The 20,914-nt window shown below is 41.2% G+C and overlaps 1 protein-coding gene across 1 annotated transcript; it reads left to right on the top strand.

Moving 5' to 3' along the window:
• The first annotated feature begins 11,862 nt into the window (after positions 1-11,862).
• LOC122770992 (nephronectin) lies at positions 11,863-17,785 on the top strand. Its single transcript, XM_044028243.1, has 7 exons — positions 11,863-12,053; positions 12,573-12,688; positions 13,385-13,477; positions 13,602-13,724; positions 14,081-14,194; positions 16,162-16,296; positions 16,994-17,785. The coding sequence occupies exons 1-7, from the start codon at positions 11,977-11,979 to the stop codon at positions 17,200-17,202; spliced, it is 867 nt and encodes a 288-aa protein (XP_043884178.1). The 5' UTR covers positions 11,863-11,976; the 3' UTR covers positions 17,203-17,785.
• The last annotated feature ends 3,129 nt before the right edge of the window (positions 17,786-20,914 follow it).

Genomic DNA, 20,914 nt, shown 5'->3' with positions numbered 1-20,914 from the left:
AGCGATGGCCGCTGTGTCGTCATGCAGCGTCATGGCATAGCTCAAAGTTACATCTGAAAATTCCTCGTCTGAAGTGGAAATTGTTTCTACAACTTTGTTTTTCTGAAGTATGCAAACACATTCATGCATGGAGGCACACACGCAAGAGCCGCTGCTGATGGCAATATTAATTTCCTTCTCAAAATACCAATGAGGCTTTGTGTTGTATAATGATAGTGAGTGGAGACCACCCACATCACTCTGGTCCCACTCACACAAGTGTACACACTGCCATATTTAGAGTAATGCAATACTTAGTTGTCTATGCACTGTTCATATCCAATCAAAATTGCATAAAATGGAACTGTCCAATAGTGTTGCGAGGTCCTGCATATATTTTGACTTTTATACACTATCTGTGGCATGAATCATTACTTTTCATTTGGAATAGTTTTCTTTTTCCTTCCCAAAGGGCTCTTGTCTGGCTATCTTTCCCAAACAGTGTAACCCAGTACTCTGAATAAACATGAGGAGCCTGTATACCAAATATTTGTAGGACTGAGATGGCTGGAAGTGCGTGCTATAATATTGTATACATGAGTGAAAGAGTGAGCACAAGCAATACTTATAGGGTAACAAGAGGAGACCTGCAGAGCAGGGAAAAAAAAACAATAGCCTCGTGATTAGAAAGAGTCACGTCATTAGTCTTCTTCTCATCCAGAACAAAGTGAACAAGTCATTAAATTGTATTTAATTGTGCTTCTTTTTTGTAGTAGCTGATTATAAAGTCCTCTCCTGTTGTGTATAAATGAGGATTTACTTTAAAGCTGGTCTTTGTGAACAGAGACAATGGAACATTATTTATATCCTGCATTTAAAAACTGCTTCTGTCAAACAATACTATCAGACCTGATTGAGGGAGCGCTTGTGTGTTTACAGTTGTTTATTGTTTTTTATATTCATTTAGAGACCAAAATGAAAAAGCAATACTGGAGGTCAGAATTAGTATAAACTTGTTAGTAAATACAATTATTAAGGTTTCCTTCGATTTCAGATTTTAACTACAGACTCAAAACACTCAGTAACAGTAGAGTGGTTTTTGTAACAGGAAAACCATAATCAAACCAAGCCAGCCATGGAAAATTGAAAAGCTGAGACTCTTAATTGCAACTGAAGTCACGTTGTAAAAAACTCTTTTTCTTTACACAGTCAGTAAAACAGTATAAGTGTATGTGGAGCAAACTGTGGATCACAAAATGCATTCAGTGACCACAGTCACCAAAGTTCATAAACTCTTTTCTCAGTCAGAGTACACCACCTGCAAAACCCACTTTGGATAAGAAATGCAAGAGATCTATGGCTAAAAGCTGCCCCTTCAAAACACAAGCACTTTATTTGGGGTTTTGTGATTGTGCTTTTATTTAAGCACCGTAAATGACAATAGAAATGTAGAAAACATAAAATAATTTAGTAGACTCAAAGTGCAAACGTCTTATTCTATTAGAAAACAAATGATTTAAGTGTGCTGAGAGTGATGGTGTTTGCTTCCTAAGTGAAATGTGTTGCCAGAGTTGTAGATTAATGAGCTTATTTTGAGACATGAATGATGTGTTTTGTTGGTGAGAAAGAGTTTTGGCGGTAAGATGAGACACAGACTGTGTGGAGAGTTTTGAAAAAGTAGCTTCAGTATTGACCAATGCTCGAAAGCAATTGAAAAGACGGTAAATGGAATAATAAAATGTGTATTTCATTCAGCTAATTGGTTACTGCTTTTTCTGGTTTTTATAAATTATTTATTTTATTTTACTTTTTTGATGTGCACAATAAAAGGCTAAATCTGAATCTGGTAGACCTAAATTATCTGAAATGTGAAATGTGGACCACCATGTTTCAGAAGCTCCCCACCCGCTGATGTCTGGCTTTCCTCCTCTTTTATCAAACCCAGATTATAACCCATTATTTTAACTGTTGACTCAAATGATTTGATTTTCCTGATACCACCCATGTCTACCCAGTGGCAGGTTTCTGGACTTGTCCCCTGCTGCTCAGTGTGACTGTTGCTTCCCTGCAAGTCTTGTTTGACTCCCAAGTGCACCATGAATAACTGTTTCCACTGTGATCTAACTGTACGTTACCACTTCACCACAATACCACAACTCAGTGGAAATCACTGTTAAATGTGTGCTATGTACTTTCGATGTCATGTGTTGACAAATTAAGTCATGATGTGTCGTCAGCGTGAGATCCCAGCTGGGGAGCAACTTTGTCGAATGTTGTGCATTAACTCCTGTGTTTGTCCACACTGGCAGTGCTCTGTTGTTATCTTGAATAAATGATGCCCCCAGATTTTAACATATTGATTTATGTGGGAATATTGGACCTGGACTGTGTAAACATTTGCCTTGGTCGCTGTTGTAAGTCATTAACTGTGTGTGTGGCGGAGATTTTGTTCAATCCTCACTATCTGACACACAGGTTTGATGGTTTTCCTTTTTCTATACGGTGTATGGATATGACTGGCCAGTGTCTGTGTTGAAGTATCACACATTTTGATTGTTTGGTGCTGGATTGAACATTTCTCAACTTTTGCTGCACACAAGCATCAAAACATGTTGGAACGTTAGATACATTTGGTCAGGTTGGTCCCTTGTGGCCTAATTTCTGACAATAAAGATCCTTTTCCTTTCCTTTCCTTTCCACAATGCAGTTTGAATGAGCAGCGCTTTAGCTGGAGCCTCCTCTGCATATGTGTGAGCATACGCTGGGGGATCAGTTTATAGACTGTCCAAATGAATGGAAGCCAAGGTAGTGTCCTAACAAGAATAGTGTGTGTGTGTGTGCGCATGTCAATCCCCTGGCTGTATATGTGGTTGTGTCACACACCTAATTGCGTCGTGTATTGTGTGACCTCATGTGTTTACTCTGGGTTTACTCAGTGAGCACTACCACTGAAGCTCATGACCGAGGCAGTTGAAATCTCATATTCCCCGGCCCCCGATCACTTACTAATGAAGACACGCTTTCCGAGCAGCCTGCTGCTGCCTTTTACTTCTGCCTGACTTAACTCTCAGCTTATCACATAACACAACAAACCGCACTCAGCGACCACCTTGGAGGAGGTCTGGATGGATTTGGGCTGTTGATTTTTGTCAGAATTTCTTATTATCTGAGCTTTTATTTCTGCTGTCTTCACACCTTCACTTTCTCATATTTCACACTTCTTCAATTCATCCAAGTACCTTGGTTACTGTGTTTCCTCTCCCGAAGCAATTCCTCTTTTCCCTTTTACATCTGGTCTGGTATTCATCCTTTTCCTCCATCTCTCCATCTCGCCATCCACTCTTCATTCAATCATCCCCCCCTGTACATTTTTTCTGCTCCTGTATTCAGAGCTTGTTTACTCTCCTGGACGGCAGCACTGACTTGCATCCATGAAATGATGCAATTAAGATTCCTACTGGGGCTCAATCTGTCATGTTAACACATGCTAAACCCCCACAGAGGGCTGAGAGCAGCAGTGAGGTTTGGGCGACAGGTAAGACTGATGGGGGTGAGAGGTGGTGGTCAAAGAAAATGGAGGAGGGATGAGGCCTTCTCCTTCAGATGAAACAAACTGTAACTGAGAAAATGTGGAGGGAAAAATGAGACAACACCATTTCTCCCCATTTTGTTTTTGTTTTTTGTGTGGAGAGCTTCAGCTGCAGAACCTACAGCTAATGGTAACAAGTAACTGTTATTATTCAAACAACACCACACTGGCTAACCAGCAGAACTAAATATTTCCTCCCTCACACTGACATTTCATGGGGGTTTACCCTAGAAGTTAGAGCAGACACAGGTAAATGAAACGGTTCCCCAAGTTGAAAAGAAACAACGATTTCTGTGGTTTTAAAGAGTTTTCATGTAAGTACACTACTTAACAGAATATAGAACAGTTGACAGCAGCAGAAAGGGGAACACGTGTCGCTGTTTAGCATACTAGCTTTACTACTACTTAACTTACTTATTTGTGAACTGCTGCTTTTACATCAATAATCCTACCTCTTCTATTTCTGAATAATAACTCTGATTTATAAAGGGCCTTTCACGAAACCCAAGGTCTGACTTAAAAGACCAGTGTGGATGATTCAGTGGCATCTAGAACGAAACCCACTGAGAACCAACTGAAATGACCTCACATGTGCTCCCGAATGAAAATGACTAAAGCACTAGAGCCAGATTAGATTTGTCCAGTCTGGATTATACTATACAAACATGGTGATACATACATACATGGTGGACTTCATGGAAGAAGAAGACTGTAATATAAAGGGATCCAACAACAGTTAGTCATTTCCAGGTGATTCTAATTATAATTAAAAACATTTATCAATATTGTTTTCAATCTTTGTGGATAAATCCCCCCAAAAACCTTCGCAATGGACCTTTGAAACAGTTTTTGTTTATGTGAATTGGCTTTCCTGAAAGAAGGCAGAAAACGTGAGTGCTACTGTGGACATATGTACACACATTTCCGTCGCAGCCGCCGCTTTGTTCTGTGCTTCCTGATCTATATGAATGTGCGTATATGCATCGCTCTCTGTCGCCGTGTCTGCTCCCCCTCTCAGCGATTCTTCGCAGGGCTAGGTAAACAACTGATGTTGGTTGGAATGGACCACCTAGGTATAAGTTTCCATGTGGGGGTATCTCCTCAAAGCAAAGCAAGAAAATTTTCCAAAACACTTTAAAAAGAGTTATGCAAATGGTTTACGGCGGCGCTCGTGTGGCTGTATTGTTGTATTAATCTGTATACACTGTGGCTCATCTTGGCAGGGTCCTTTGTTTGCCTTCACTCTTAATCTGCAAAGCTCATCTCAAGCTTACATCACTCAAAGTCAACAGAGGGACATCCGCCGCAGCCTTACTGCTAACACTAGAGCTAACACCGGGGTCAAACAGTGTGTGTGCGTGTGTCTGTCTGTCTGTCTGTCTGTGTACTATGAGAAAGTGTCTATAATGAAAGAGTCAACTTATTGAAATCATCATCTCTCCTTTCCATTATGAATAAAATAGAAAAAAATAATAATCCTGGCCCTTTGCAACAAATAATTAATTTTGTGTTGACCACGTTCTCGCACATGTTTTTTCAACAAACACCTTCTCAAAAGTTTCCTGTCTTACAGGAAATGGAGAAAGGAATGGCAAAATGAAAAGAAAGTAAAGCACAGTTGGCTTTCTGTGCTTGCAAAGATGTGGTTTCCTCCGACTTAAGTGGAGCCATAGTTTGCATCAGCCCTCTGTCCATGTGTCTGTGTGTCCAGGCCGGGCGAACTCTGCCAGACGCCTGCTGCTTTGTTATCTGCACTGCACAATCCGTTCTGCTGCGCTGTGTGGGCCTAACAGTTTACACACACACACACACACCAGAGAGAGACAATCATGCATGTGTCCTCTCAAAGTCAACTTTTACAAAAACGTATGCTTGACTAACTCATTTAAGTTGAAACATCAAATAACAGGACTGGAGAATTAGCTGATTGTTAGGTCACACCCCCAGTTTATAAAAGGCCATGTGTGAGAAGGATCTACGTTTTCAATACTCAAGGCAAGAGTGCTAACAAAGTCAACCATCTTTCTTTTCATGTCTTCAAGCAAAAAAGGTTTAATAAATGTGGCCTAAAGTTTTACAAATGAAATACATAATATATTAAAACATCTGCATGTTTAGGAAGCTCTTCAGCTGAAGGACAGCTTGACACTCTTTGGTGTCCAAAGGCCTTTTTTTCCTGCAATAAATGCATCATATTCCCTTAAATGCCTAAGTGTGTCTCTATTGTTCCAAGATAAAATAAGTTAACTTTTTTTTTTTCAACATTCACAATAAAAGAAAAAGTCTCTCATAAATCAACATTTACTGCACAACAAAAAGGCAAAAATTAATGTGCTATCACAATAAACTGCAGCAGTGTGAGGCCTTTGAGTCAAACCCACACACAATCATACAAATGCACCACAATGACTCCAGCTCCAGAGTGCACTCTACGAAATTAGTCATAAATCAAGTCCCTGTTATTCCAGAAATGGAGGATTACAGAGTAAACATGTCCTCTTCTTCACTGAAATGTTGAACTAAATAAAAATTATTGCTCATTCCTTCTCAGAAAATATTGCCCACTCATCAGAGCCACATAGGATAAAAACACATATGGTGTATAATTTTCCTTGGCGATGATCTGGTGCCGTTTTGTGCAGTTAAGTGTTGTTCTGTGGTGGTGCCTTGCCATTTGACAAACCCCTAATCCTTGTTTTGGCACAGAGGCTGCCTGTGGTGGTTGTGTACCATGTTTGCATCTTAATCTCTCCAAAGCTCTGTGTCTAATGGCTGCACTGACTCTCTGTACACTGTGTACTTCCAGTTTGGCTATAGACTAGAAGAGGCATGACAAAGTGGTGACAGGAAGGAAGGCTGTTGTGCAAAAACACATGCAGGAAGGAAGGAAGGAAGGAGGGAAGGAAGGAAGGAATGAAGGAAGATCTAGACCACACAAATGCTATAGTCACACAGTTTAACCCCTGACCTTAACCGTAAAATGTTTCATCATACAGTACCGAATGCGTGTTGTTGTGGTAAATGTTACTGCTGTGACTGACCCTGCATCGGTAAACATTAATTACTGCCATATTGTTGTAGTCTCCGTTGTAAAAGACCTGTCAGTCAACCTGGCAGCGATAGCAGGTTCCAGTGTTGCGTTGTGAGCGGTGATAAATATTGTTGTTGGAAATTTAGTCCTGATTAATGAAGTCGTGAAGAACGGCCCATAAAAACTGTGAAAGGTGAGCTCTTGTCAATGTTTGCTTTCGTCCGACCAAATGTCCAAGAGCAAAAGCTTCACATTTTGGTCCAGCTTGTCTGCACCTTAAAAACCAATTGTTAAGCTCAATTTTCTTTTTTATTATTTCAGCAGAGTTGCTGGAAATGTGAAAACCACCCAGTTTGAAAATGGTGTGCTCCCTCTGCAGGCACATGAAAGGATGAAATGAGATGACTTCTGATTCAGCTGAACTGTTAAATGATTTGCTTTTTACTGCTCGTGTTTGCTGTGGTTCAGCATGAACCTGCAACCCCTGGAAATGTTCCTCTCTGGCTGTGAGACTCTACGACCTGTCCATGAATCTGATTCTTCCATCTAGTCCTAATCTTGTACGGTCACACTGATGCTGTGGCACGCTTTTCTTTTGAAATAATACTTTGCTGTTGAATTCGTCCTGATATTAATAATGAAATTGCTTCTCTTTCTGTTCAAATGGGTTTTTTTATTGACACAAACAACATGTGTTTACAGGAAACAACTGCTTTTGATGACAATCATTTTCTTCTTTTAAATGAAACAGATCACAACCGTAATAGTCATACAAATGTTAAGATTAATACCCCGCACTGGTATAATCACACGGGTGTAGTGACACGTGTGTGATCACAGACCAGAGTGAGGTCGATAATTTTAGTTGGTGCATCTGCACCCAGGCGATCGGCAACATGGTGATAGATGGTCTGAGACTTCCTCCCGATTTCCCCCCCCTCAAATCTGTTACATTGTCCTCCTGCAACAATCATTACTGCTGTCCTCATCATGAGCTCGCAGGTGTCCCGTCCACTGACCCACATTCCTGACCTCCACCTTTTAACCACTTGCACCTGGGCCACCCCTTTTGCACACCCTCTCAGAACTCTGACCCCACACTGTCCATCATCCTGGGGTCACCTGTTAAAAGCATTAACCACAAACACTATCAGCCGTTTAGAAAGTAGAAGGTATGAAAGTAAAAGTGGCTGTCATTCAAAAATGGCTGTCAAAGTGAGGCAAATGTCGGCCATGTTTTCAGTGAGAGTGAGTGTACGTGTCTCAAGCTGGTTCCCAGTGACGCCAGGCCACACTGTGAAGTCAGTGCCGTGTCAGTGCCTCATGCAACACAACTATCCCTTTAAGAGCGGGGAAACACATGTGGCTTTACATGCTCACGTATCAATTTCTGTGGCAACCAGTTGTGACGTCAACCACGAGAATTTTTGCGATTTGGCCGTTGCCGTGTTGACGTTTTGCATCAGCGACACCTGCAACCAAAAATAGACATTTTTTAGAAATGTTCCTCTAAATGGAAAACATCATTTACAAAATTGACACCATGTGCTACTGGAGAAGGCCCAAAACGAGTGACTGAGAGCATTAACTCCCCAGGGAAATGTTTACTGATGTTATAAATCAAATGAGAAATAAGCTTCTAATCTGACTTTGTGGCTGATTTCACAGAGGAAACCAGAAGACATTTTTTAGATACAGTCTATGTGCATACTGTATTTGCATGATGCTGGACATTTGCATGCGTTTTTGAACCAAATGTACATTGTATCCCTCATATACCCTCCCTTGCTATAGAACTAAACTGCTGGGGGATTTTCCGGTGGTACACGCACATTCACTCTCTCACACTCAGCATTTGATTATGACTTTTTATATGTCATTAACCTTGTCTCTTTCTCTCCCTAGTTTGTGTCCTTCCTTCCTTCCCTCTCTCTCTCTCTCTCTCTCCGTATTCTCATCATGCAGGTTGAAGGATCAAGATCCAGTTTCCGAGGCTACGCTCATCGTCACCATTATTATTATTTTGTAAATTAAAAAGTCGATATCAGTAACTGTATAAACTTGTAACCTGATACAGTTGTTGTGTATCTGCTGCTGGTCTCCCTCTCTCTCTTCTGTCTCTCCCTCTTGTCCTTTCTCTCCCCCCATTTTCTGTCCCCCACCTCTCCACTATCCCCCATTTTTCCTTTCACCCCAACCGGTCGAGGCAGATGACCGCACATCTCTGAGCCTGGTTCTGTCAGAGATTTCTTCCTGTTAAGAGGGAGTTTTTTCTCTCCACTGATGCCTAGTGCTTGCTCATTGTGTGAACTGTTGGGGGTCTCTGCTCTCTTTGATGTTGTCTATGTACAGTGCCTTGAGATAATGTATGTTATGATTTGGCGCTATACAAATAAAATTGAAATTGAAATTGAATTGAAATATAGTGCACGATAAATGTGGAAAATGTGTTGGGATGTGCATTTCAATGGCTGTTAGCTCCTTTATATCTCTTAAGAATTTTTAGTGAAGTGTTAATGGAAATGCAATATTATATGTATCAACACAAAGCTCACAGGATATTGTATTTTTCTTACAGTATCTGTAACATGTCAGTGACTCCAGCCTGTGAACGATCGAATAGAAAACAAATGTAAAGGGCAAAGGGACATGAGCGCGCTGCCTTGATAATTTTGGCAGAAATTACATTACAATTCAGTCCAAATGAAGCCATTAGTGTCAGCGTTTAACTCCAAAATGATGGTGAGCAGTTATAAAATTAAGTCTAATTTGCCTTTCCAGTGCCCTGGTGGTCTTTTTTATCTCAGTTATACCTCAGCAAAATTTGAAAATGCATCTGAATTGTGAAGTAGCACACCCACATGTCACTATTACATATGAATAAGAACATTTTAATAAGAGCAGAAGGGCTGCCTCTGTTTTCAGTGTGACTGACCACCAACACTGCTGCAGGAATCGGGCGATTCACTCCAACCTCATCATTTAGGGAAGATATGTAATATTTTTTGAGCAGGTGGGGGTGGGGAAAGTCCTTTAGATGTCATATGATCTCTTTGTGGAGCATCCCTTTTCAAGTTGAGGAACCAAAGACCACCAGTGCGTTACACCCCTTATGTGGTCAAAAGAGAGATCTACAGATTTGGCACAGACACACAGCTGAAATCTCAGTCCTCTCAAACCAAGTCCACATTGGCAGATGGAAGAGAACACAGCGTAACTCTCTGATCAACCCTTGCACTTGCCACACACTGCGCTCGCACCGACAACGTTTATCATTCTGTTTTACTGTTGATGGCTACCTTCTTTCTTTCTTTCTTTCTTTTTTTCCTCCATTTCCTTCACTCCTTTCCTTTTTGGCAGGCAGGATTGCGGTTAATTGTATCGTTTATGACAGATATGGAGTGCGGTTTGGCGTTAATTCAAAACAGACCATGCAGAACTATTTTATGGTTTCTTTCCACCTCGCTCGCTGATGTGTGGTGGTGACACATTTGACAAAAACCATTCAAGACAGAGGTTTGGGTGGGGAGCCGTGTGCGTGTGTGTGTGTGTGTGTGTGAGATAGACGGAGAGCGAAAAAGAGAGAGCGATGAAAATGAGCTGAGACACAAGTTTTACAACACCAATTTTCAATTTTCAGTCACCTTGAATGCCACCTTCTTTTCTGTCGTTCAGCCTCTCACACGGCCACATTTTTCTTCAAGAAGGATTGGGTAACTTTAAAAGCTGTGGTCTCTGCAGCAGTGGCACCGCAGGGCCACTTAAAGTAATTTTATAATGAGCTGAATTAGTACAGGAGAAGCTGCCAAAATATGTATCACTTTCTTTTATGGGATAAGAAAATTCTGATCCTCAGCAATCGAGATTGCTGTAAAGAGTCTACAGTGAAACTAAAAGGACGTTTACACATTTAATAGCTGATAATCATTCAAATTCATCATATTTATCACAATAGATGCAGCGTGTGTGGGGTGAACTTGTATTTGTTTCCTCTTCGGGACGTTTTCTGGCATAAACACTGACCCTGCAAGGACCATCTGGTCCTAATGAGGCAGAACCTCGGAGAATTTCGGAGGAACTGGTTAAGTTTAGGGTTAGTCATAGGTATAATTTTTGTTAAGGCTGTCTAAATGAATATAAGTTAATGAGAGTCCTAAGAAGACTAGCTGTGCAAACCTGCATGTGTGTGTGTTCTTGTACAGGCATCTTTGTGAGGACATTAACGTTTATAAACCATAGGGACATTTTGGTCCACACATTTTTAAAAAAAGTACTTTATAACGGTTAAGACTTGGTTTCTGGGTTAGAGTAGTTTAGGTTAAGGTAAGGGGCTAAGGAATGTATAATGTCTTTGACTGGCCGTACAAACGTGTGTGTGTGTGTGTGTGTGTGTGGGTGATTCTGGACCACCAGGCAACCAGACATGGACTCCGCCTTTAAGCTTAATACAGCTGATTGCACTCTGATCAGAGCTGGTAATAGTTACGACTTCAAAGGCGTGTACCTCTGAGGCTGCCAGCAGTTATTTCCTACCCTGAGATCTTGTCCCAGTCTCTACAAAACTCTTTGTAACTGACTTTTTTTTTTAATATAAATAACGTATTTGTATTCAATTATGGATTATTGATTTTTTTTTTCCGTAACAAACAAAGGAAAGAACAATGTTCCCTCTGTCATGTGACTCTTTGGTTTTTATTTTTACTTTTTCAGCTTGGTTGTTGTCGTTTGTTTGACAAAACAGCAAAGACCTGACCAGTGTAGTTGACATTGAAAGGGCTTGTCATCAAACTCAGAAGAGATGGTGACTTAATACATGTTTTAAAATATTTAACAGATTCTTTAAAACAGCAACAATGCCGAAACTTGCGACGTTACGGCAGTAATAAAATACAATAATACATGCATTTTAAACTATGTTTAACCCCAAAAATGTACTAACATGAGCATATTACGTACAGAGAAAACAGGATGAAGGCTATTGCCCTAATATACATCTTTATGCAGGTATGCGTTGAAAGAGCTGTGGTGTATTTATGATAATTCTAATAAAAATAAAGACCATGCCATAAAGTTATTTGACGATATATTCTTGTGAGGTTGTCTCTCTCTCTGATTCTGTTTTTCCTCACTGCCCCCTCTGTCCCTCTGTGTTCAGCACACAGGTGAGCTGTCACACCTCTTTCTCTCCACACTCTACAATTACACCGTGTTCCCCACCACCATCACCACTCCTCAAACACTCACACACACACACACACCTTTCAGAATTGCCTTTCAATAACACACACATACACATAACGCGTATCCCTGGGAGAAGGACTTGGAGGACAGAGGAAGCTAATATGTACCTACAAGGTTAAACGTAGGTGGAAGAAAAATGATTGAACTAAGCCGATGGGTCTTCGTTGTGTTGTTGCATTTTCTAACATTCTCTGTGGCTCAGCATCAACAGAGGTAAGTGTCCATGGAAGTCCAAAAATACTGGAGGAGAATGTCATTGTTGCTGTTGGGATTGGATGCATTTCTAATATTCTAATCGTGTAAAAGCCTCTTACTGCAGTGCGGGTGTCAGGAGATTTAAAAGCTGCTGGTTCATTGTCTCCGAATGACGTGCAGCTGAGTGAACTGTTGATTGGAGATTTTAATGACAGAAAAAACACTGCTTATAAAATGAGGGTATTTCCTGCAAATGTGAATAAGCAAAGTGTTTCATAAGTAGTTAATGTTGTACAGATGCATTAAATGAGATCCAGTGTTCGCCGCACATCTGCTAACAACCTGTTATGTGTATGTGGATACGATATGTGATATCCAGGGTGTAGACTAAACTCAGAAGAAGCTCAATTCTCTGGAGAAAGCGCCTCACTCCAGCACTCCAGCACTTTTGATTGAGTGGGTACTGTGGAGAAGCTGAACTCCTGAAGGCATGACAATTCTTAATGATCTGATAACCTTTGGTCCTGGCCTCCACAGGTCAGAGGAGGATGCGCTGGAGCACACCAGGGGTCACATAAGGCCAGGGCACTGCAGCTACGGTCAAACCACTTCCTGTTGTGTGGGGTGGAGGAATGTTAACGGCATTTGTCAGCGTGAGTCACTCTGCGGTTTAGTGACAGTTGCAATGACATGGGCACAGAGGTCACAGGTTATCAGTGCAGCATCTCAGCAGGAAAACAAGAATAATATTGTAAAGAACCATTAATTCTTCACTTTTTATGAATCTTTTGATCATATTTTATCTTGTCTTTAAAGGGTAAGCATCATCCGTTGTGGAAAGTGGCTGCGCAAATCAAATTCAATACTGTACTTAAGTTTGAAAGCTGCTAAATAATCCATTCTATATGAATGTAAGGTGTAATATAACACACTGACGGTTGCAAACTGTGCTCGCTTGCACTTTATTGTAAATGTAGCTGTATTTACTTTGCAAAGTGAACTTTTCTTTGAAATCAATTTTCATATAAATAGGAAAATAGACAGAATAAACAGACAGTAAATCCTTTCTTTTCTCTCATCCATATCATTTTAAGCTGGAACATGATAGTATATCAAAAAAGCATCCACAATAAAGCCACTATACTCTACTTGTCCATGTCTTAACAGCTCATAGACAAACTTAGGTCACATTATGTCCCTCGTATAGAAGCGTGTCAACTTTACAACTTGTGTCAGGGCTGTTATTTGCTGCTCTCATGTAAACAAAAATAATTTACAGTGCTTTAATTTGACATACTTAATATTTTATTATAATATTATCACGTTGACTTCTGTTGTGTCCATTATAGCGGTGTGCAAGACGCCATGCGTACATGGCAAATGTGTTGGAGCAGACAAGTGTTTATGCTCCAGAGGGTATAAAGGCAGACTGTGTGATGAAGGTGAGGTATAATCATTATCAGGCTCATGGTTTTAATTTCTTACCCATTACCTGTGTTGTTCTGCATCATTTACCAAGAAGGACTTACTATATACTGCCTGAATAATGTTTCATATTGACTCCAGATGTGAACGAATGCGGTTTGGTGGAGAGACCGTGTTCCCAGCGCTGCATGAATATGCACGGTAGCTACCGCTGTTACTGTGAACCTGGATACAAGCTCAATGCAGACGGATACACCTGCACCAGTGAGTTCATTTCCCATTTAAGCAAAACTGAAACTAACAGTCCGATATTTAAAAAAAAAGATACAGAAAATGACAAGTGATTTTTCTGATGCTGCATTAGTTTTCCACAAAAAAGCCCATCTGCCATCTTTATACCATAATTGGAGATTAAAGTATGTAAGGACTTGGCACTCAGTTTACACACCTTGCTTAGCTAACGTAAATGTTTAGATAGTCAGGGTTTATATTATAGTAGGTGATATCTTAACAAAGCATTATTTTCAAGGGCAGAAATACAATTGTGTGAGCAGTCTGTGTGTGTGTGTGTGTGTGTGATCCTCATCCATGGTGTTTCCCTGTTTGTCTTCCATGAGAAGCCGCATGTTCCTCTCTGCGCTGCCAGTTTGGTTTCCAGGTGGCGAGAGGGGGAGCTGTGCGCTGCCTGTGTCCCCCCGGCCTCCACCTGGCCTCTGACAACAAGACCTGTGAAGGTAGAGCCTCTTCAGAAACCCCCTCTCAGCTCAGCACTATGGTGAATCACCATATATTTAGAAGTACACATCAATATTTCGAACCATTGAGCAAGTTTGATTTCACTTCATTATTTGAACTGACAGTTGAGGTTGTTATTATCCTCCTCCCTACTTGGAGGCTACATGTGGTTTAAATCGTTATGATTAGAAATGACAACATTCCTCTTTACATGGCAGATTAAAATAAGTAATCAGATTATGACGTACGTGCATCACATATTTAATCAGAATAAATCATTGTCTGGAAATAGCAGTAGAAATTGAAGCTTTACTTGTACCTGTATTGTAAATACCTGTGAGGAACCAACAACAAATCAAGATCAATCACTTTTGTTTCTATTAAATGCCTTGAGTTGCTGCCTTGTGATTGGCTGAGTAGATAATTTGTGTTAACAAGCTATTGAACAGATGTGGCCTAATAAAGTGGCTGTTGAGTGAATATTCCTACAACTATCCCTGGTTTAGAGTGTTTTGCTTATGAGTCTCTTACGTTCAGCTCTACTCTGTGGTAGAGTGAGTCATCTTTTCACCGGAAGGTTGAGGTTGGTCACATCCCAAGTTGCTCCTGCCAGCTGTTGCCACATTATTAGGTGTCCTATGTGTGAAGGGCACATAGATGGCTCATTCATACGGCACATATGACTGTGTTATATACAGTAGTATTATATAAATACAGACCATTACATGGAAGATACTATAGTTTTTCTAGTCTAGTTCAGCCTTGCAGCTCTAATCAGTATCTTCAAAGAACATGTCAATAGCTGAATGTGTGCTTTCTGTTGAGTACAAAGTGGGAATCGTACAGAATGGGAAAATGATGGCCATTTTAAGCTGCTTTAGATTCAGGGTCCTGTTATTGTGCTTCACTTTCAGGGTAATTTCACATTCACACATTTCACGTGACTATTCCTCTGAGTACACAAGATAAGCTCACCTGTGCTTTTTCTAACATGCCAGTGTTTGCTGCTAAAAAGCCAATTCCTAAGATAAGAGCAGCATCTTGTTTTCCCCTCATATGTTATACAGTGTGCTATTCCCACCATCCTTTTCCTTTTATTAGTAAAGCTGGTGAGGCACACGGTTTCTACCCGCAGCTCCAGTGAGTGACCGATGGCACAATGGCAAAAGAAGCCTTTAATTACCTGATGGAAAAACAAAGGGACCCTGTACTCTCTCCAGCTGCTTTATGACCAAAGTGCTGCTCGATAACTTGGCAGCAGTCTCCTCCTGTCCTGTAATGAAGAGAGCCGTCCCCAGTCTCTGTCACACCTGGAGTCATTCTCACACGGTGGGAGCGCTGATGGTGGGAACAATGCACACTTCTCTCAGGAAATCCTTCTCTTTGACTCACTGAACTGTACTTTTAAACATCCTGGAACAAATACAAGGATTGTATTTTTTTTTTTATGTGTCTTGGCAATTCATGCACATTTCTTAAATCGAGGTCAGAAAACACAGGTTGCCAGCATATTAGATACAGTGGATGCATCCAAATCAATCAAATAGATTAGTTATTTGTTACTGACATGGATGGGGTAGGGTTTAAATTAGAAACATCCTTTATTACATAAAGAGAATTGACAAAGCTAAATGTTTAATATTAAGAAATGTGCATGGCTTAAGGCTTGAGGGGATTGACTGAAACATTTGTGCATGTTGGTTATTCCCTGTTTTTGAACAGCAGTGTGACTTTCAAAGCCTCAGTACAAAGAGCTGTTTACAATGTCAAAGTACTCATTTGTGTCCCGCATGTCTTTTTGAAGGTAATTATTGTTTTGAGCAAACACAAGAAACATTTACACACCTCGTCCATGAGAGGTTAGGTATGAGTGCGTGTGTGTGTGTGTGTGTGTGTATGTGTGCATGCAGTGTCATTAGCCCAATGTATTCGCTGCTATTGGACACATGTTTGTGTTTTGTTGCAGATGTGGACGAGTGTCAGCAAGAGGCTGATGCGTGTCCTCCACGGCAGACTTGCAGGAACACTTTTGGCAGCTTTATCTGTGTGTGTCAAGATGGTTTCGTGATGGGGACACTCGGGGGATCAGTGATATGTCGAGGTAAAACACGACAAAGTTCCCCCTCGCTCTTGTATTTAATGTGTTTAATGGAGAACTTGTTTTATATCCTTTAGATCCCCATTGTTGTGAAGCAGATGTTCACATGTTTCTCATAAAATATAATGAAACGTTATATGCCATATAGTGCCTCACTGTCCATATACATTGTGTGTGTGTGTGTGTGTGTGTGAGTGTGTTTTCTTGGCTTTTTGACAGAATCTGTCAGAATGAATAAACTCAACATGGAGAGAAGCTCTCCACCGGAATCAGACCAAGATTATTTGTTATCGATCCTGGACCAGGAAGTCATGGGGAGCGAGGTTTTCTCTTTGAGACCAGTTCCATGTCAGCCCTTGTAAATGACTGAATGGATGAGAGCACAGCTCCACATGTTCTCCTCATCTGCGTTAATTGGCAGAGAGAGGGATCATGTGAAGATGTGCTTTGGCAGCAGAGGATCTACAGACCATGTTTATTTGATGAGCACTCATAGCTCACCCACTCAGCTCTGGGCTCACCCACAAGCTGTTTTTGTTTTTATCCATGTGATGAACACTGCAACATTATCTCTTTAGCAGGTTTGAAAAATGAATGCTTTTCCCTTCGCATACTGATCTGAAACGATCGTCGACGCAGCAGCACTGTTTCTGACAAGCATTCAGTCATTTCTGCTTCCCTCTCCTCCTCCTCCACACAGATAAGAACGAGTGTTTAACTGGGTCTAACCGGTGCAGCCGCCACGCTCAGTGTGTGAACACAGATGGTTCCTACACCTGTCAGTGTTTGGAGGACTACTACGGCAACGGACGCACCTGCTGGCCCAGGAGAGCCCCACAGACCAAGGCTCTCATGTACTTCAACTACAAACTCTCCAAACGGACCAAGCAAATACAACCTTCCGCTTAGAGCCACTAGTTACAACTGACAAGGCTTCAAGAGAAGTGACAGAGAAACATCATTTGAAATAGTAAAAACATGTCATCAGCTGTAATGAATTTTCACAACTGAGAACATGCTGGTGCGAGTGTTTGGCTACAAGTTAAAGGGGTTTTGAAACAAGTAGAAATATTGTGACCACAATAGCCTGTTATTTCGCTCCCTATTCAGCAAGTCTAAGCCTGGAATACCACGGCACTGCTCCTTGCCTGTTTGTTGTCTGTTGAAGAAACTACAACAGGACTGTACTCTGTACTTTGCTTGTGAGCTTCAACCCAAATGGACTGTGATGACAGAGGGGTTTACGCTGGCATCACCTCGTGTCACACAAACACTAACCCTGTTATTGCATGTGGGATGTACTTTGTCCGACAAACTGCTGCACAGGGGATGGAAACAGTAATTTATTAAATATTTCATTAAGTGTCAATTTTCTTCATGGAAAAATGCCGTTTTGTTCATCAGAATTTGTTAATAAAAGGCTGACCTCTGGTGGATAAATAAGGAAAGAATATCTCCAAACCTGGGAATTTCGAGGAAGCAAAATGTTATGAAAGGGTGTTTTCTGTCATTTGTTTTTCTAAAATTAAAGAATTTCATTTCAAATTTTACAAAAAAGGAAATGATGGGTGGGAAATTAAACATAGTTTTCCAGGCATGTGAAACACTGTTAAAACACAGACTGATGTTTTCATACCTCACTGTTATTCCTCTGCCCTCTTCCTCTGTTGTGCCACAGGGAATGTTTTCAGACCCACTAAGTCACACGCAGGGTGGACTACCACACAGCAAGAGAGCACAGACAGGTCAGACCAACCAAATACCAAGTATCTTTGTCCGTCCGCAGCTGTCTGGAAACTTCTTCCTGTGTTCAGAGAGGGCAAGGATGGAAATTGAAGTTCGTTTTTGATGTTTTCCTCAGGTCAATTTCACATTTCCTTCCGAACGATTAGGATTGTGACCCCGGGAGAGGGAGAATTGCAATACTTGAAGATAATAACTGTAATGATAGGGGATGGTGGTAGGGGGCACTATGTGTTGTGTCCAGGCATCAGTCATAGTCCTGTAAGCCTTAGAGCACTGAGAGAGTTGAGCTTGCAGTGAGAACAAGCAGCTGCTGCCTGCTGAAGGGCCCTGCCACTGACCCTATTCATCCCAACAGCAGGTGTCACATCAAGTCCCCGCCTCACCCTCGTGCACACACATTCACACATGTGCTCCTCACGCACACACACATATACGCCCATGTGCAAAATCAGCGAGCCTTAGTGCACATTAGGGGGGACCTGGAACTACTTACAGAGAACAAAGAGGGGAATCAGACAAAAATGCAGCCTCTTCGAATAAATCTCACCACAATGCTGAGAAAAATCCCCAACCTCACCCCCAGAAATGCAAGAAAAACCTGGTTTCTCTCTTTCAAAGCAGTCAAAAGTGTCCTACAAAAGCAGAAATAGAAAACATTTTAGATAAAAGGATCCAGGCCCCTTTCTGAAAAGGACCTCACACCAAGTTGTGTGTAATTCCTACCAGAAACTGGTTTATTTACCAAAAAATAATAAGATTTAATGCCAAAGCACTTAAGCTACAAATAAAGGACAACAAGTGGTGGGTACACTGAAGGGGGTGAGGGAGAGAAAGGCAGAAGACGCCGGGGTGGAAATTTTCCCTTTTCTCGTGCTTGTTATTTTCTGGTCCTCTGTTTACACGACACACAAGATTTCACATGGAGGAGTAGTTGCAGGAACGTTGGTGCTAAAGCCGTGCAGAATAGCCCCCACAAAATAAAAGAAAACAGTAAACATGTCGGAGGAATTTGGACATCTGCAGTGACACAAGCGCTCACACCGAGGCCACGGCAATTTCACGAATCAAAGTGCTGCTGCCTCGGCTTTCCTCGCATAAAGCAAAATCAACATTTGTCCTGAGAAAGTGAGCAATGATGCTGACAAGCACATAGAGCCAATGACAATACAATAGCAGAGATGCTAGGAACAACCGTGCCACCCACGTTGCTGAAAGACCACGCTTTCAAACACCACCGTTGAACTGTAAAACCACTAAAACCCCTGTCTTGCCCATACTGTCCTTTTCACTTTAGTTTGAAATAAGCCAGTCTTTTTTCCCCTCTGCTCCTTCAGAAGAGTCTTTTCCACAGCAAATTCTGTGATTATGTTCCTATAATGTCTAAGGAAGAAAACAGTGCAGTGTTTCCATGAATTAAATTAAATTACAGATGCTGACCAATCCCCACTTTTATGCCAAGTTTGAACCCTTTGGCGTAAAAATTATAAATCTTGTTAGGAAGCCACTTTCTCCTGCTTGCATCTGCCTGCGAAGAGTGTGACGGCTCACTGCCTATGGCAATCTGCTTGTAGTCTGAAATAAATAGAGTTTGTTAGTTCTGTTGTCTCATCATTCGTTGTACATCAAGGAATATATGAAAATGCAAGAGGCTCATTTACTTTATTTTAGAAATGAAGATAGAATTAGTGAATTAGCCACTTAACAAACCCACTACACTCGATATCAAAGCTTTAAAGGCAACAGTGTCCTTTAAGTCACTTTTTAAATCCTATTATGTGAAGTAAATACATACGAGGGGGAAAAAAAGCCCATGTGTACTTGTGCTTTCATTCATACTAATACAGTCCTGATGAGTGGGCAGTGTGTGTGTGTGTGGCTAACGGAAAAACCTGATGTGGAAATATCCGTAAGAACTCAAACATCTTCAAAAGTGAACTCCCAGACAGACAAGTCGTGTTCGAGCGACACACATGCACACACGCATTTCCTCTGTCTCCCTGATCTTCAGTGTATCAGCATGCCCTTAATTCATGTTCCAAATCCACACGACGACTTTGAACTCAGTTTGAACAGGAGGGGAAAAAAAAAAGGAAAAAAGAAAGAAGCTGCCCTCCTTTTTCTCTCCTCTCTTCTGTCTGCCCCAATTCTCCCCAGAAGGTACAGATAACAAGTGGAACAGCCACATCATAACATCAAAGTGGAGACTTGACCTGACCGGAATTCTCTGTGCCTAAATCATTCTTAATATGAGAGCTGAGCGGCCTTGTTCGGGGATTATCCTCGATAGAACAGGAAAGATTTCCAGCTAATCTATACAGGAATGCCCACACTGGAGAAGGTGAGGGGAAGTGGGGAGCTGAGACCAAAGAGGCCAACACACTTCATTATTCTTTTGTGCTGCAATTAGAGGCCAACTGCTGAGAAAGGCAATACATTTCTGTTCTTTTTCAATGTTATGTGTCCCCCCGAGGTACAGAAAGAAAAGTTAGCGCTTCGGTAGCGCACAAACATTTAGTTCATTCATTGATTGGTCATTTGAAAGAAAACCAGTGGGCAGAAGCTTAAGTCTTCAATCAATCAATCAATGTCAATCAATCGCCATGCAATACTGGTTCCACAGGTGAGGTTTCATATCACTGTGGTCAAAAGTCGAAAACTCGATTTGACAGGCATTGAACACACAATTGAGCAAACACTCGTTTAAATCATTTCAGTGATATGATCCATCAGTCCAGAGCACAAACAACATTCATCACAGTGAAGCCTGCAGTCTTTTCAATATAATGTAAAAAAATAATCTTCATGTAAAAAAAAACCTCTACAGATGGTTGAGCATGAAAATCCCAGTCGATCATCAGTGTCTGACATATTCCGA

This window comes from Solea senegalensis, linkage group LG6 (assembly GCF_019176455.1).
Source record: "Solea senegalensis isolate Sse05_10M linkage group LG6, IFAPA_SoseM_1, whole genome shotgun sequence".
NCBI classification, from domain to species: domain Eukaryota; kingdom Metazoa; phylum Chordata; class Actinopteri; order Pleuronectiformes; family Soleidae; genus Solea; species Solea senegalensis.
The sequence above is the reverse complement of the archived record's forward strand: the minus strand, read 5'-3'. Positions and strand labels throughout refer to the sequence as shown.